Source organism: Panthera pardus, unplaced genomic scaffold, assembly GCF_024362965.1.
Source record: "Panthera pardus isolate Hobbes unplaced genomic scaffold, ASM2436296v1 HiC_scaffold_6, whole genome shotgun sequence".
Taxonomy (NCBI): domain Eukaryota; kingdom Metazoa; phylum Chordata; class Mammalia; order Carnivora; family Felidae; genus Panthera; species Panthera pardus.
Window position 1 is genome coordinate 53,604,972 of NW_026526991.1, and position 19,408 is coordinate 53,624,379.

At 35.6% G+C, this 19,408-nt stretch overlaps 1 protein-coding gene across 4 annotated transcripts in view; it reads right to left on the bottom strand.

Moving 5' to 3' along the window:
- Positions 1-18,607: 18,607 nt before the first annotated feature.
- Positions 18,608-19,408, bottom strand: part of USP15 (ubiquitin specific peptidase 15) — a 117,208-nt gene continuing 116,407 nt past the window's right edge. For all 4 annotated transcript variants that reach the window (XM_019454966.2, XM_019454965.2, XM_053895839.1 and 1 more), the window contains one exon: positions 18,608-19,052. In XM_019454966.2, the coding sequence (XP_019310511.1) occupies positions 18,870-19,052 (183 nt within the window). In that variant the 3' untranslated portion in view covers positions 18,608-18,869. The remainder of the gene's footprint in view (positions 19,053-19,408) is intronic.

Here is a 19,408-nt window from a genome sequence, read left to right on the forward strand (position 1 = left end):
GTGAAATGCCTGTTCAAATCTCTTGCAGAATGTCTTTATTTCACCTTTATTGTGATAGATAATTTTGCTACATAGAGAAGTCTGGGTTGAAAGTTCTTTTCTTTTAGCACTTTAAAGATGTCCTTTCATTGTTATTTGGGTTTCATGGCTTCGGATGAGAAATCCAAGCTCATCCAAATCATTGTTTTTCCATATGCAGTTTCATTTTTCTCTAGTTCTATTAAGATTTTTTGGAAATATATATGTATATATATTTTAATGTTTATTTATTTTTGAGAGAGAGAGATCAGGCACCCACATGTGCCTGTGAGTGGGTGAGGGGCAGAGAGGGAGATAGAGGATCTGAAGTGGGCCCCGTGCTGACAGAAGAGAGCCCTACGTGGGGCTCAAACCAACAAACTATGAGGTTTATGACCTGAGCTGAAGTTGGACGCTCAACTGACTGAGCCCCCCAGGTATCCCCTCCAGTGAGTTCTATTATGTTCCAGGATAATGGGGCACCTGGGGGCTCAGTCAGTTAAGCCTCCTACTTCAGCTCAGGTCAAGATCTCACAGCTTGTGAGTTCAAGCCCTGCATAAGTCTCTGTGCTCACAGCTCAGAGCCTGGAGCCTGCTTCTGATTCTGTGTCTCCCTCTCTCTCTCTGCCCCTACCCACTCACGCTCTGTCTCTCTCTTTCTCCTTCAAAAATAAATTAAAGTTAAAAAAGTTAAAAAAGAAACTTTTTAAAAATTATTATGTTCCAGGATCACATGTTGAATTTAGTTCCATGTTGCTATACTGTCTTTTAATCTAGAACAGGTCCTTAGTTTTTTCTTGTTTTATATGACCTTGACATTTTTGAAGAGAACAGGTGTGAGGGGGAAGGGCAGAGATGGAGGGAGAAAGACTAAGCAGACTCCATGCTGTCAGTGGGGAGCCTGACTCAGGGCTTGGAACTCACAAACGGTGAGATCATGACCCGAGCCAAAATCAAGAGTCGCATACTTAACTAAGCCACCCAGGCACCTTCTATTAAGATTTTTAAAAAATAGTTTTTTGAGTAGTTTTCAGTGGTTTTGTTACAAGGTGACTAAATGTTTTTTTTCCTTGAGTTTATCTTGTTTGGGTTTTATCACGTTTCCTTTATCTGTGAATTTATGTCTTACTAAGTTTGGGATGTGTGAGGGCATTATTTCTTCAAATAATTTTCCTAGCTCCAATCTTATCTTCTCCTTCTGGGATCCCAATAAAAAGTATGTTAAAAATTTAAAAATATTATTCCACAGGTCCTTGATGCTCTGTTCTTTTTCTTTCTTTTAAAAGTCCCCCCCCCCCACCATGTTCTTCAGACTGTATAATTTATCACTCTTCAGGTTCACTTTTTTTTTCTCGTAGATTGCTATTATGCTATTGAAACCATCCAGTAATTAGATATTTAACTTTTAAAGCCTTTTCATTGTGAAATAATTATAGACTCATAAAAAGTTGCCAAGAAAGTACAGAGAGGCACTATGTATCTTTCACCCTGTTTACCCCAATGACTACATCTTATATAATTATAGTACAATATCAAAATCAAGACATGACATTGGTACAATGTGTGTATATAGTTCTGTATCATTTAATCACATGTGTAGATTTGTGTAATGACCACTGCAGTAAAAATACCAAACTATTGCATCATCATAAAGACCTCTCTTATGTTTTTTTTTTTTTTAACGTTTTTATTTATTTTTGAGACAGAGAGAGACAGAGCATGAACGGGGGAGGGTCACAGAGAGAGGGAGACACAGAATCCGAAACAGGCCCCAGGCTCTGAGCTGTCAGCACAGAGCCCGACGTGGGGCTCAAACTCACGGACTGCGAGATCATGACCTGAGCTGAAGTCAGACACTCAACCGACCAAGCCACCCAGGCGCCCCTCTTATGCTTTTTTATAATCATACCACTTCTTGCGCCCACCACCTAACCTCCGAAAAACACTAATTTGCTTCCCATTTCTATAATATTGTCATTTTGAGAATTTTATGTGTATGGAAGCATACAGTATGTGACCTTTTGAAATTGGATTTTTTTCACTCAGTACTATGCCCTTGACATCCAATAAAGTTGTCATATGTATATATGTGTGTGTATATATATGTGTGTATGTATAAATACATACATAAATAAATATAAATAAACTGATATATCCATATTATGGATAAAGGAAATAAATTATGGATATATAAAGGAAAAGGCCTTTTCCTTTTTATTGCTGAATAGAATTCCATAATATGGATATATCAGTTTATTTAACCATTTACCTATTGGGAGACATTTTGGTTGTTTCTAGTTTGGGCTTATTACAAATAAAGCTATGAACAATCATGTTCAGGTTTTTATGAAGACCTAAGTTTTCATTTCTCTAGAATAAACATCAAGAGCGATTCTGGGTTGCATGATGATTGCATATATTGTTATAAAAGAAAATGTCCAAATATTGACCAGAATGGCTGTACCAGTAATGAATGAGATCCAGTTTTTCTGTATCCTTACCAGCATTTGCAATTTCACTAAGTTTGATTCTTTTATGTTATCTTCTTTTAGTTTTATAGTGTTATGCTTTGCATTTAAATCTATGATTCACTTTGAGTTGATTTTTGTTTGAGGTGTGAGTTTAAGTCTGGGCTTATTCTTTCGCTTATGGCTGTCCCGTTACTCCAGCACCACTGTTGAACATTATGCTGTCTCCACTGAATTGCTTTTGCAGCTTGTCAAAGATTGATTGGTTGTCCTTGAGTGACACTATTTATCTCTCTTCTGTTGCATTGATCTCTGTGTGTTTATCCCTCTGCCAATACTAATCTTATTACTATAGCTGTATGTCTTGAAATCTGTTTTCTTTCCCTGTGTGAATTGGTCACACATTCCTCATGCTTTGTATGCCAAGTAATTTTGGATTCTATCCTGGAAATTGTGACTGTGATACTATGGAGACTGTGAGTTTTCTTATAATCCTATGGAAGATGTTAACTTTTTTTTCCTTAACCAATCAACCCAGTCTAGGCTCAGACCAAAAGTTCTGTCTTGCTTTCTATGGGCAGTTCTTTCAATCTCAGTTCTGTTTTCAAAGTCTTTTCTATTTTCCTTTCAGACATTCCCACACATCCACCGCTCAGATTTAGTCTGAGAATTGGGCCATGGTTTAAATCTCAGTTCAAGCCAGTGTTTTGGCTATATTGTTTTGGGTCTGTCCTGCACATGTGTTTCTCAGGGGTTAGTATGAGACTTGAGCAATGGTCTAAATATTAAGGGTTATGATGTTTTAGATTTCTCCTGTTCATGCACAACTCAGAGGTGAATGTTAAGTGTTATGCTGAGTTAATTAATCACCTTCCATAAATCTCTACTTTCCAGAATTCCTGTTACATTTTCCAGCCTGCAAGGTTCCCCTTTCACAGTTCATTTAGAAAGGAAAACAAGGCTCCATTGGAGGTTAGCCATCTAGATGATTTAGATTTCTTTAAGTGGGCCTGGTCTTAGGAGCATAGCTGTGAGACAAAAGAAACTCAGGAAACCCACCCCTTTATGGGTTGCTTTTCCAACTTCTGACTTCCTTCCACAATTTCATGTACTTTTCAGGACCTTCAGGTGGTTGCTCTAGGAATATTCTTGATCTTACTGTAATTCACAAAACATAAGCTGTAGTGGGCTTCAGTGTCTTGTTGGAAACAGAGAGAAATAAATTTGTTTTTTAATATACAATTTGTGGCATTTTGTTACAGAACCCCAGCAAACTAAAACAGTCTTGCTAATTTACTGCTTTTATTAGACTTTATTTTATTTTTTTAATGTTTACTTATTTTTGAGAGAGAGACAGAGTGTGAGTGGGGGAGGAGCAGAGAGAGAGGGAGACACAATATCCGAAGTGGGCTCCAGGCTCTGAGCTGTCAGCACAGAGCCCGACGTGGGGCTCGAACTCACCAACGGTAAGATCATGACCTGAGCCAAAGTCGGATACTTACCGACTGAGCCACTGAGGCGCCCCTATTAGACTTTTCTAAAACCAGCTTTTGCCTTGATTTTCTTTTTCTATTTTACCGATTTCTTATTTTAATTTCTTTGCATTAAGTTTGCTTTTCTTTTATGAGTTTCTTAAGAATGTTTAAACAATTTATTTTAAAACTGCTGCTTTTCTAAAATAAGCCTTTTAGGGGCATCTGGGTGGCTCAGTTAAGCGTCTGACTTGATTTTGGCTCAGGTCATGATTTCATGGTTTGTGAGTTTCAGCCCCACATCAGGCTCTGTACTGACAAGTGTCAAACCTGCTTGGGATTCTCGCTCTCCCTGTCTCTCTGCCCCTCCCCTGCTCTCTCTCTCAAAAAATAAAATTTAAATTTAAAAATTCTAAAATAAGCATTCTAAGTCATAAATCTCCCTTGAAGAGGTTTTCGCTTCACCCCACAAATTCTCATGTAGTTTTCTTCTTTGACCCATTAATTTTCTAGATAGCTTATTATTTATTTCCAGTATCATTATCTGGTGGTGAGACAGCATATTTTCCATGACTTCCATCCTTAACAATTGGCTGACTTAATTATGGGCCAGCATTTGGTTTATGTAGACTATTCCACAATGCTTTTGTAGTGTATAGTGCTCTAAAAGTATCATTCCTCTTATATTAATGTAGACACACTAAATTTCTTATGCTAAGTGTTTGCATGGTATATCATTTTTCCATCTTTTTTTTTCATTTTCCATCTTTTCACTTAAAACTTGTCTTTATGTTTAAAGTGTGTCTCTTGGGAAAAGCTCATACTTGGATTTTTTTTTTTTGTCCTATCTTACAATTTCTCTGCCTTAGAGAATTTAGCCCATTACATTTAACTTTACTGATATGGTTGGGTTGAAATCTACCATCTTCCTTTGTTTTCTACCTGTTCTTTCTGTTCTTTGTTCCTTTTTTCTCCTTTCCTACCTTTACTTTTTCTGGGCAAGGAGGGGTGACAATAGTATTACTTTCCCATTTTCTCTTTTTTGGGTCTTTGAAAAAGTTTATTTTGAGAGATCAGAGAAAGTGAGAGAGAGAAAGAGTGAGCAAGCGAGCATGCGTGAGCAGGGGAGGGGCAGAGAGGGAGAGAATCCCAAGCAGGCCCCGCACTGCTGGTGCAGAGCTCAGTGTGGGACTCCATCTCAGGAACCGTGAGATCACAGCCTGAGCTGACATTAAGAGTCAGAGGCTTCACTGACTGAACCACCCATGTGCACCCTTCTTTTATTGGCTTTTAGTTAAGCCTCATTTCTTTTTTTTGCATATGTGGTTGCTCCAGGACTTATAATATGTGTACTTAATATATCATGATCTCTTTGCATTAATTCACACACACACGTAAGAAATTTATAACAATACAATTTCCCACACACTCCACTCATCCTATTGTTATACATATATTTTATTCCCACATTACAAATCTCACTGCACATTATCATTTTGCTTTGAACAACTATTTGATTTTTCTAAGAAAGATACATTGTTTTATATTTATCGACATATTCTATTCACCATCTCCAGAACCCTCATTTCTTCCTGTACGTAGACCTGAATTTCCATCTGCAAATTCCTCCAGCATTTCCCTCAATACGCCTTCAGTATAGGTTACCAATGGACAAATTGGTTTTCTCTGAAAATGTTTAATTTGCCTTCACTTTTGAAAGGTATTTTCTTGTGTATCAATCCTAACTTTGACAGTCCCTCCCCACCCCATCCCTTAGCTCCCCAAAGATGTCATCCCATTTTCTTCCAGCCTTCATTATTTCTAATGAAATGGTTACTTGTCACATCATTTCCTAATAATGTGACTTTTTTCCTATGGTTGCTTTTAAGAATTTATTTTTATCTTGGAATTTTAGCAGCTTGACTATTAAGGGTATGCATGTGGTTTTCTTCTTATTTATCCTATTTCGTGGCCTAATGTACGATATATCCTTGGAAATATTTCATGCGTGCTTGAGAAGAATGTGTGTTGTGTTACCTTTGGACGGAATGTGCTGTAAATGTCTGTTAGGTCCGTCTGATCTAATGTATCATTTTGTTTTCTTCTATGCGTGGTTTTAAGTCCAGTGTTTCCCTATTGCATTTCTGTCTTAATGAGTCGATTTTTTTATTATCAAATTTGTAAAAACTTCAGCCATCTTTCCTCAATTACATTTTTTTGCTCCATTCTGTCTCTTCTGTTTGGTTCTGTCTCACATGGTTTTTGAGTTCCTGTTAATTAAGTAAAAAACCTTTTAGTTTGGATAAATTTTTGACTTATTTTTAATTTTTTTTTTTAATGTTTATTTATTTTTGAGACAGAGAGAGACAGAGCATGAACGGGGGAGGGTCAGAGAGAGGGAGACACAGAATCTGAAACAGGCTCCAGGCTCTGAGCAGTCAGCACAGAGCCCGACGCGGGGCTTGAACTCACAGATGGCGAGATCATGACCTGGGCCGCAGTCGGACGCTTAACCGACTGAGCCACCCAGGCACCCCCAACTTATTTTTAAGTTCTTCTGTTCTGCATTAATCCACCCAAAACAGTTTTTGCTTTCAGTTATTATATTCTTTAGTTTTAATATTTCCATTTGGTTATTTCTATAATTTTCATATAGTTCCTGAAATTCTTTATTTCTTATTCATTCTAAACTTTTCCTGTTGATTCTTTATTTTTATTTTCTTCAAATTTTTATTTAAATTCTAGTTAGTTAACATAGAGTGCAATATTGGTTTCAGGAGAATTCAGTGATTCACCACTTACCTAACACCCAGTGGTCTTCACAAGTGTCCTCCTTAATACCCATCACCCATCTACCCCATCTCCCTCCCACCTTCCTCCATCAACCCCCAGTTTGTTCTTTAAGAGTCATTATGGTTTGTTTCCCTCTCTCTTTATCTCCCCTATGTTCATTTGTTTTGTTTCTTAAATTCCACATGAGTGAAATCATATGGTATTTGTCTTTCTCTTACTTATTTCCTTTAGCATAATATACTCTAGCTCCATCCATCGTGAATGGCAAGATTTCATTTCTTCTGATGGATGAGTAATTTTCATTGTGTATATATATCACATCTTTATTATAGTTATTTTAAAGTTCTTGTTTGCTACTTCCAACATCTTGGTTATTTTTGTATCTGTTTCCATTTACCGATTTCTTTCTATTTCTGGTGATTGTTAATATGTTATTTTCTATTTAACAACATATGGAGGTAATGTAGTATGAGGCATGTCAATGCCTCATCAAAGAACATTTTCATGTATATCTTTGGAATGTATTTTCTCATTCTTTTTTTTTTTTGTTTAATGTTTGTTTATTTTGAGAGAGCGAGAGAGTGTGCAAGCAAGGGAGGGGAAGGGAGAGAGAGGGAAAGAAAGAGTCCCAAGCAGGCTCCACACTGTCAGCACAAAGTATGACTTGGGCTGGATCTCACGAACTGTGAGATCATGACTTTAGCCGAAATCAAGATTTGGCCTCTCAAACGGAAACAAAAGCAAAAATGAACTACTGGACCTCATCAAAATAAAACGCTTCTGCACAGCAAAGGAAACAATCAGCAAAACTAAAAGGCAACCAACAGAATGGGAGAAGATATTTGCAAATGATATATCAGATGAAGGGTTAGTATCCAAAATCTATAAAGAACTTCTCAAACTCAACACCCAAAAAATCCAGTGAAGAAATAGACATTGAATAGACACTTCTCCAAAGAAGACATCCAGATGGCCAACTGACACATGAAAAAATGCTCCACATCACTCATCATCAGGGAAATACAAATCAAAAAGCACACTGAGATACCACCTCACACCGGTCAGTGTGGCTAAAATTAACAACTCATTAAACAACAGATGTTGACAAGGATGTGGAAAAATGGGAACCCTCTTGCACTGTCGGTGGGAATGCAAACTGGTGCAGCCGCTCTGGAAAACAGTGTGGAGGTTCCTCATAAAATTAAAAATAGAATTACCCTACGACCCAGCAATAGGACTACTAGGAATTTACTGAATGGATATAGGAGTGCTGATTTGTAGGGGCACATGTACCCCGATGTTTATAGCAGCACTATCAACAATAGCCAAAGTATGGAAAGAGCCCAAATGTCCATTGATGGATGAATGGATAAAGAAGATGTGGTATATATATACAATGGAGTATTACTCGGCAATCAAAAACAATGAAATCTTGCCATTTGCAACTACATGGATGGAACTGGAGGGTATTACGCTAAGCGAAATTAGTCAGAGAAAGACCTATATCATATGACTTCACTCATGTGAGGACTTTTAAGAGACAAAACAGATGAACATAAGTGAAGGGAAGCAAAAATAATATAAAAACAGGGAGGGGGACAAAAACATAAGAGACTCTTAAATATGGAGAACAAACTGAGGGTTACTGGAGGCATTGTGGGAGGGGGGATGGGCTAAATGGGTAAGGAGCATTAAGGAATCTACTCCTGAAATCATTGTTGCACTATACGCTAACTTACATGTAAATTAAAAAAAAAAAAAATTAAAAAAAAATTAAATTAAAAAATAAAAAAAAAGATTTGGTCTCTCAACTGACTAAGCCTACCAGGCACCCCTTCCCAATTCTTTTTATGATAAATTTTCATGGAATGATTTTGATCCTGACATTTGTCCAAGAACTTGGTTTTTCTGTATTTGAAATTACATTAAGAAAACAACAACAATAACAACGATGTCACAGTTGTGGAAATACAGTTGCAAATGGTTTACTATAGAAGGACCTCCTTCATCCCTTAAGTTAACAGTCTAGTTATAGGCAGTGCAGTCAGTATAGTTTTCTTATTCATTATGGGCAGCTTAGGAGGAGGGCAGATCAGTCAAAGAAGAGAAGACCTACACAGACAGAGAAGGTGAAACTGTAACTGAATTTTAGGGTTAAATCCCAACATCACATTTTGACAAACCAAACCAAAACTGCAGAATATGAGCAAACGTCAGAGTCTGGACAGATAACCCATGCCCTTGGATATACAATGTAGTTGTAGAAACAGACAAAAGTTACAGAAGAATGTCTAGGTCAAAATTCAGGTTTAGAGAGATATCAGCCAAGTATCGGGGTAGAAACATACAGGCATAAAAGTTTTAAGTGAATAGAAGTGTCTCGGAATCTGTGAAAGGTAAGTGGTCCCCTTGATGGGAGAGGGAAAATATGGCTATTATCTAAGGTAAGGAGTTATCTCTGCTCTGGTCTTAGGCTGTCTCACTTTGAGGGCAAAAAGGGCTGGTAGGACTACCCTAAACTCTGAAGCTAAGTTTTGAACTAGTTAATAATTTTAGTATGAAAGCAATTTTCAGAATTCTAACAATTTCACTAGCACTAAAGAAACACCTGGTTTTAGCACCTTTCAGCTCATTGTGAGCCTATTAAAATAGCACAAACATTTCTGTTACTTACTTCTAGAATATACAGCAATTAAATCATTTGCCATGTGCTTCAGAAAACATATTTTGAACAAGTTAAGCAATTTAATTTTCCTCCTGAGTGTATTTATCTAGGGTTTGGAGGTTTTGTTAATGAGTTATGTACGCAAGTAATTCTGGTTGGGCTGTTTGATTTTTATACAACTACAATTGGTATCATTAAACAGCTCATCTTTCACATGCCTTTTTACAAAATTGGGAAGATGCAGGATGTTTCAAGTTTACCTAGTTGTTTAAAGGGAATTTTGGGGAATATTTCCGTCAAAATATTTTTATAGTTTAACTCACCTGCAAAAGAAAAAAAAAGCCACATAAAACCTCTTTTCCAACCAAACTTGACTATTTTCTCCTTTCTCAACATTTGGTTCCTTTTGTTTTCAAAATTAACTTACTCTGTTGGGAAACTGAGTCTTGATCTTGGCCATCAATAAGAATTTTTGCCTTAAAAGTGAGATCTTTTTAAAATGGGGATTCAAGTCTGAAAACTATTTCACTCCCCAAATTAGTAATTTGCACACCTATTTTTGTGTATTTCAACCAAATAGTTAATGTTTTATTATTCCAGTGTGCTTTGGGTGGTAATGGTGGGGGTGATTAGGAACTTCTAAATAGTAAGAGCAGTAACCACTCAGGCTGATTCATACTATAAAAATTGTGCCCTTTCATGGAGATGGGGTCTCGACACAATGTTTGTGGACGCAATATTTGTTTAAACGCAGTACCACTTGTCAGGTTGCCTGGAAGCAATTGCTAGGTAAGCCTCTCATTAGCATTTAAGAACTCTGCCTTCTCAGAGGATGGAGGAAGACAGACTTGTTGACTACATTTTCAGTCAATGCAGAGGCAAAAAGAATCTAGATCTTTTTGGTTGTTGTTTATTCTCCTGGAAAACCTTGGACTCTTTTCAAGTAAAATGGACAATCTTAAGACTTAACATGTAATATTGGGCAGAAGGAAACTATTAGCCTAGTCACAGCATGCTTTACTTTGCCATAGAAACCAGATAAGATCTGGGTTGGAAGATATTCTTTACAATACAAAATCTTTATTATTTATTTAAAATTTACAAGTAGTTTTATTTTTAAAAATATAATTTATTGTTGATTTAGCTAAGATACAGTGTGCTCTTGGCTTCGGGAATAGATTCCCATGATTCATCGCTTACATACAACACCCAGTGCTCACCCCAACAAGTGCCCTCCTCCTCAGTGCTCATCACCCATTTTCCCTACCCGTACTCCGCCCCCCCCCCCCCCCCCCACCAATCAACCCTCAGTTTGTTCTCTGTATTGTTTGAAACTATTTTTTTCTCCTTCCCTTCCCCAATGGTCCTGTTAAAAGTTTCTCAAATTCCACATTATGAGTGAAAACATTTGTCTTTCTCTGACTTATTTCACTTAGTATAATACCCTCCAGTTCCATCCACATTGTTGCAAATGGCAAGATTTAATTCTTATTGACAAGTAGTATTCCATTGTATATATAAATCATATCTTCTTTATTCATTCATCAGTTGATGGACATTTGGGTTCTTTCCATAATTTGGCTATTGTTGATAGCGCTGCTATAAACATTGGGGTAACAACACATGTTGACAAGGATGTGGAGAAGTGGGAACCCTATTGCACTGTTGGTAGGAATGCAAACTGGAAAGCAGTGTAGAGGTTCCTCAAAAAATTAAAAACAGAATTACCCTACAACCCAGCAATTGCACTATTAGGAATTAATCCCCAAAATACAGGAGTGATGATTCATAGGGGCACATGTGCCCCAATGTTTAAAAACATCTTTAGAAAATATAAACTATAGGGGCACCCGGGTGGCTCAGTAGGTTAAATGTCTGACTTCAGCTCAGGTCATGTACTCACGGTTTGTGGGTTCAAGCCCTGTGTCGGGTTCTGTGCTGACAGTTCAGAGCCTTGGAGCCTGCTTTGGACTGTGTGTGCCTCTCTCTCTGCTCCTCACCTCCTTGCATTCTCTCTCAAAAATAAATAAAAACATTAAAAAAGAAAATATAAACTATAGTTCTTATTTACATTTAATTTTGAATATTCCAAATTTCATAAATGATACTGAATTTAGACTCTCACTGTATTTTTTATGTTTTAGTGCCTGCTCGTGAACAAATTTACTTTTAAAATATATATTTTTTAATATGTCAGGAATAAAACAACATCACAATACAATGTTTGAGTTTTAAGAAAATTTCATTTGGTAATTACCACATTTAGGAACACTGAACAGGATTCTTCCATCAGATAATTCAGTTTAATGGGGTAAAGAAAGTTATGGCAACTTATGTGTCAAGAAGACTAAGCAGGTGCATGCTGGGACACGTCTTGAAGAACGTGTATGGGAGTTTGCCAGGTAGAAGATAAGGCAAGCCCTGCAAACTAGAATCATATATGGGGAAGCCCAGCATTGTCAAATTGTATGGTATGTTTGAAGAAAGGTAAAGAGTTAAGGGCCAAATTCTCAACCTTTTCCCTTAAACACCAGTTGAACAGGCAATCTGGGTAGACTAATTGTTACCTTACTCTTTGCTCTCTTGCTAAAAGAAGCTTATTAGAAACTGAGAATGAATGATAAAGAGAACAATCATTCCTACACGTGGGTACTTTATTAGTAATAATACCTGCTACATTCTTCATCAAGATCAAGACATAAACTTCACAATTCTGAAAGGTAGGTACTGCAGTGCCAGAAATGGATGGCTTAGGTTGATGGGGAGTTCTGTTTCCTCACAAATAATTAGTAGTCCACTAGAAAACTGTGCATCCCGAGACAAATCACGTGCTTGCTAGGCAAATATGCAGTTTTGACAGTCTCACACTTCCTTCTAATCAGACCCCAAGCCCTCCTAGGTGGGAGTTCAAGAGCTGATCTAGTTTGTAAACTAGGAGTGAGAGGCAGAAAGTGACATGACTTGCAGGAAAATGGCAGGCCCAGAACTCAAGTGGTTTAATTCCTGAGTCTATGCTCCAAACCAGTCTTTCCTCCAAGGAGGGGTTAGAGGAGAACTTTAAGTTGGACAGAGGAATAGAATCTGACCTTTTCTTTTTTCTCTTTCTTTTCTTTCTTTCTTTTTTCTTTTTCTTTCTCTCTCTCTCTCTCTTCCTTCCTTCTTTTTTTTTTTTTTTTTTTAATGGTGATCACTCTGGCAGAATAAAGAATGAACTGGAGTAAGAAGAGGCTGGTGGCGAGGAGGCATAATCCTGGTGAGTGGATCTGATTGTACATTTATATTTTCAAAACAGGATGCAACATTTTAGTCTGCCATGACATGCAGTTATTTAGTACTGGTTAAATTAATTATAATTGTTACTAAATATATTCAGACAAAATAAAGGCCATAAACTCTGGAGTCTGGACTATTATCTTTAACTCAAATGATTATAGACAATGATTAATGAAATTGGGGGGAAAACCCAGCACAACCCATGTCTGCCCAAGGCAGAGAAAAAGTTCTAAATTTAAAAGCTATGAAATTATGCTCACAAAAAGCTTTAAAAATCATATTGTTAGTATACAACTGGATTCTAGTATCCATGATGAAATTTTTTAAGCTTACCATCACACTGATACTTTTGCTCTTTTACAGGAGCCAGGAGGATTTAAAACAAAAAACAAATTTTATTTTGGCCCATCCCATTAGTTATTCTTTTGCTAAGAATATATACTTCAACAATAATTTCCAAAGTTGAATTTGAGCCTTCCATTTAAGAAGTCTTTTATGAGTGATGCTACAACATTCTCGTTGTCCATACTACAAAATATGGTCTTATTTTGCACACCTGGAAGTTCACACCTACGTGTCCATTACTTCCTCACAAGAAACTGATATGATTTTATGGTTGAGAAAACTGAAACATCAGCTAATGACTTGTTTAGAGCTAGCTGTGGGGAAATGGTTTCTAAATTTAGAATGTTCCCTACCAAATCTCATGGTATCCCAACAAATATACTAACCAAGTATCTGTAATTACTGATGTTTATTGTTTGAATCTGCAGTATCACGCATAGACACATGGCTCAAAATGGAATGTAATTCTGAGTTTAAACTAAAGAGTTTAATTTTATTAAAGTCACTCAATATTTAAAAGTTCTACAGGAATCCACCCTCAAAAAAATACACTACAAATAGTTTCTCTATATTTACAATTTATTGTTTTTGTTTCTCTCAATTGAGGGCAATTCTAAAATGATCTGTATTTGTAGGGTGCTTTAAGTTATTTTCAGGACACTGATAATTCACCATTTGATATAATGGAAAGATGGTTTTCACTATAAAGAAAATGAAATACTTTCATTTGCTCATGGGGAGAATTGAAGGTCAGAAGAAAGCAGGCCAGATGAAACAGTGAAGGCACAAATGGAAGGCCAGACATAAGCAGAATATTTTAGTGGAGTCTAAATTATGTAAATTGTATCTAAGACTCAAGGAGCAGAAGAGGAAAAAGGAGTTACAATGTCTGTGAACCTACAATGTTCTCTTATAAAGTTTGAAAGAAAGGCAAATACTGTAATAAAAGTTTTAATAAGAGATTTGAGATGTTACAAAATTTAATAATCCTAAAAGTTTAAGAATTAAAAAACAAAGTGATATTTAAGCTTTTAAACAAGTTTGAGAAATTATGTAATTATTGAAAAAAATGTAATAATATACATTATGGGAAAAGACTATTGGGATGGTTCAATACTTTTTACTTTTATGTATGGAGCTTTAACTCCAGCTAGCAATGGACTTGAAAATCACAGTAAATGAAACTATGGTTTGTTTCACCGAACTATATAGAACAAGCTACAAGGTCCTGATAGGAGGAAAATTTTGAGCAAAATGAGTGCCACCTTCAACCAGGATTTTCTGCAGAATACAGTTAATTACCAAAACAGTTTAAACATTTAAAATATTTGATTTTGTGCATACTGGAAGATATTGGTCTTATTTTTACAGCATTTCCATTTAAAAGAACAATTACCAAAGAGATAGCTGTATTTTCAGCTGCTTTGTGTAATCACATTTAACATTTCTAGGGAAAAAACAAAAAACAAAAAACAAAAACCTCAAAATCCATTTGATTTTCTTCCTGTCCTTTGAGACTCTAGTCCAAAATGTTGTCAAGGCTTGATTTTCATGAATGGTTTACCAACTTTCTGGATTCCCTTTATAATGTAGGCTCTTTTCCTCTTATTACCCTGGCAATTTCCAGGCTCTCAAAGGCAGAGTTGGGATATCATTAGACTACGGTATGATGTGGAGTATGTTTCCCAATGCATATATTTGCCAAAAATGATTTTTGTAGTTTTATATTATCCATCAAAATATTCTTTACCCCATCATTACTGAAAATAAATTTTAACTGATAATTTGAATTTTACCATATACATTTTATCTTCCCAATTCTAATATTTAAAAACCTACTCATGTAGCTTATAAAAATTTAAATACACTTTTTAAATGAAAGTTTTGTTGTCTGAGCTATTTGGAAAAATTTTTAAAACATAGTAAATATAAATTGAACATATCAAAAACATACATATCTAATTGAAATGTCCTACAACCTAACATGCTTATAAGAAAATTATATAGATTTCTCATTGGAAAAATCTGGTCACAAAACAATTTACTATAGTTCTGCATCTTAGTATGTAAGTCGTCAAGGACATGCATGTACTCTCCTTCCCACCTCTCTACTATCCTCTGGCCCTTTAAGTGTCATTAAAAGAATTATTGGGGAATTATCCACATAATTATGTTTTCAAGAGAAGTGATTTCAAAGAAAAAGAGAAATTTTATTTTATTGAGTAAAAAACACAAACAAAGGTGTCCACTATTCTTCTTTGCCTCCAGAAATGCAATTATTTTCTTTACAGTCTTACTCCTCTGAGATTTTAGAGGATGTCTGGTCCCATGCCCTAGTATATAAGAATTTTCCACATTTGTACTTTAAAAACTGAGTTAAAGAGAATGTGCTAATGTACACTGCACAAAGATCAGAAGCATACCAAGAAAGGAGGGTGGGAAGCTGGCAGTAATCAAGTGCACTGTCTATAAAGAACATAAAAATAAAAAGCAACTTGAAAGTTGACTTGCTTTTTATTTTCACCATACACGACTGTAGTGTCAATTCCTCTGGGGGGTGGAAGGTTCCAACCTGAATATGCCCCATCGCTACCCCTTTGGTAAGCTACTGGGACTCCCTTCATCTTCTCCCATAGTTTCCTGGCTTATTTTAAGATGTCCTCATCTCAATGAAATTAGTTGGTGACAAACTACTATCCATATACAGAATCATTGGCTTTGGTAGTTACTGGGTTTCTTCTTGCCCAAATCAATGCTTTGTGTGGTTTTATAGTGCATTGCCAGGAAAGCAAGGATAAATATAGGACCGCTAAAAGAATAGACTATAGGAGAAAGCAAGATATTTAAGCAAAGTATTAAACTGTTGCTTTTGCTCAGAGATTAAAACTAAACTACAGGTGAAGAAAAAAGTCATGAAAATCAGGGCTGCATTTGCAGAAATATACAGAAGGGTGTACTTGAGTCAGATAAACAAGGAAAAAAATGCCATATTACACTTAAAATCAGTAATGAGTATACCACATAGTTTACAAAGCACCTTTCCATAAAATACATGATTTCATTTGGGATCTCAACAACCCTGTGAGGCAGACACTGTAACAAAGTGGGAGGCAGTGCACATATCTGAGGGCAGAATATTGGCTCTATCACAAAGTAATTGAATGAACTTGGGAATATCACTTAACTGCTTTGTACCTTGGTTTCTTCAAATGAAAAATGGTGATGATCAATGTCTCTGTCTCATAGCTACTGTGGGCATGAATGAGATAATACATATAACACTTTAATACACTACCTGGTCCGGAGTAAATGCTCAATGAATACTACTACCATTGTTATAATTTTACAGATGAAGAAAGATAGTAGGGGAGATTAACTTCAAAGTCATATGACTACCAAGTAGAAAAGCTAACAGTAGAATTCTAGATTGGCTGCATTATTACCACCTTTATTACCTATGAATATCTACTTTTAATTAGTGCATGGACTAGCCTTTTGCACTGCCTTTGGTTTTTTTTGCAGCTGAAAATGTAATTTGAGTTTGACAAATTCCATGGTATTATTAACATCCTTTTCTATTTTAAAACACTTCTTTTAGTGGGAATAAAAGTTAATCGCAGGCATTAAAAAGGAATGGTCTCTATGGACAGTTAGGGTGGAGACTACAATTTAGGGCTGGAAAAGTTAATTTGGTTTTTCTTTAAACCTCAGAAAAATGGAAAGTCTATTAAGTGGTAGACAGCAGAAAGACTGCAAGCTCTGAGTGGAGGGATGTTTGTTTACTGCTATATCTCAAGACTACAGAATAGTGATTAGTAGGTGCACAAATATATGTTTAATGCATATTTTTAAAAACTCAACTTTAAAACACATCCTTAACAGGATTTGTTTAGCTGTGACATGCTTTCCTTTCTATTTTTTAACTATATGATAACTAAAAAGTCTATCATATAGTCACCTACCCACATAGAATTTTTATCAAGATTCAGAGTAAGAAATAAAAGACTTAAATAAGGCCTTAAATAGCTTTATTGAAATCTGTATAAATAAACATGCACATTTCAAATGTAAACTCAAGTGAACTCAAGTGCAGACAAAATTTTAACCTCTGTCATGCAGGAGGTTAGTTTACATTAAAAAAAAAAAAAAAAAAAAAAAAAAAAAAAAAAGGAGAAAAGAAAGAAAAGAAAAAAGGAAAGAAAACAAAAAACAAAAACAAAAAACAAACCCAAAGCAGCTTTTAAAATACCAGGATGAAAAACCAGCTTTAATATCAAGGTATAAAGCAAAGCCATGATCAACATACCTCATTTATCCTGGTCAAATGCATTTTTTTCTTTTTTACTTTTAAATGCTAACATAAATAAATAATTTACCAAAATGTGCACTCACAGAGTGAACTTTTATTTACAATACACAATTTATAATCTATTGTATTTGATTAGTTCAAGTGAAGAACATTATACTTTTTGCTTTAATAACAGTGGGACACAAAGCAATTTCTCAGGTAGTCGATATGTGAAATGTGCCCCAGCATTTAGATTTTTCTATTAAAGGCAGTATTGTATGCCAATCGACAATACATTCTTTCAACTAGATCAAAGGGAAAAAGCAGCAAATGAAAAATGTTTCAAATGTTCACACATATTTTTGGCATCCTGGATCCTTGAATGTGGTGAACTAAAAATCAAATTCAAGGTTTGTATACTTTATATACTATACAGGTTCTGACTCTAGAACATGCAAATGCCAATTCTCTTATAACAAGTTACCTTCTGAGAAAAGCTGTAAGGCTATGGTGAATTCCATCAGGAACACACAAAGAAAGTTAACAGACCTACCTTTAAAGCCAATTGTCCATTAGTGATTTAAAGGCCAGTATATGAAAAAAAATTTCTCATCTAAGCTTGATGTAATTATTACTATGGACACAGAATACTATAAGTCTGTCCTTATATGTATTATAGCAATTGGAAGGGCTAAAGGTTGCCAAATTACCAAAAAATGGGGTAGAGAAAAACAGACAGCAAAATTTTTAATTTTGGACCAACACCAGATTAAAGATATGCGTTTTAAAGCAAGTCAACAAAATTTGAATACTTAAGGAATAGATCTCAATAGCAGTAAAAAATACTTACATTTAACTGAAAAATGATTTTAGATGGAGTGTGAAATCTAGAACCTGTTTTTCACAGCGGCAGTACTATGAACATAACATTCTGGATTTTTAATGATTCTACAGAAGAAAATAACTTTTCCAAGATTGTTTCCTGTATCATGATTTGTTTTTTTAATAGGCCCATGTTGATTACCAGGGACAGATTTGAAAATTTGGTTTTCCAAGAATACTACTGCAGTATTTATGCCACATTGATACCGCAGCTAAATATCATAGTAATACATGTGGCAGCCTAATGCACATGAACTAGATTATCCAAAAACTAAGTTCAGCCATAGTTTTCTTGCAGTATTATTAGAGCAAAATAAATGACCAACATCCACAAATTTAACATCTGTCATCAATTAACTCACATCCAAAAAATTAAAGAAAACATAATTCATCAAAACAGCAGCAAACTTAAAAGGGATTTATTTGTGATTTCCTATATATATTTAGCTTGTAATTACAAGACTGTAAATGTATTAAGAGACAATTTCTGTTAAAGTTTTCATTGTGTTTCACTTCAAGTACTGCACAAGTTAAAATCTGATAAAGGATTTACATTCGGTTATCTGAAACTCCCCATCTCAGACTTTTGTTTAATGTGGTGGGTAACCTCATCATTTCATACCACCAGCAGGAAAGTCTCTCTTTTATGGCTTCTAGGACTTTCATTAGTTAGTGTGCATACAGTTTTCGTTTTCTATATCATTGTCATTATCATTGCTATCTTCATCACTTTCTAACGGGATGCCTGTGGCAGCTGAAGCACCTTTAGTTTCTCGGTCAAGAGGAAAAAAGCCAGTTCCACTGAAAGTGTCTTGTCTCTGGTAGAACAGTACATATGCTGCTTTGGACTGTTGAAACAAACAAAGGATGTCAAAATGGGCATAAGTCTCAAAGATCATATTAAGCACAGTATGGATTTTTCACCTGGTAACTGATTTTGGAGACAGGGCATAAGTCAAATAGAAAAACTGTACATGGACAAACAGAACTTATTTAAATTGGTTAAATACAAGATCACTGCTATATATAAAGGAAGAAGAGTCACTAGAATGAATATTTTTATTCTTTTAAATTAGCTAAACAGAGGAGTAAATGCAACTCTATCACAGATTAACCTAGTTACTGCCACATGAAACAGTTCTATGTCTGCTTCCCTCCTATGTCTAAGGAAAAAAGGAAAGCTTCTTTCTAATACTCATCCCTT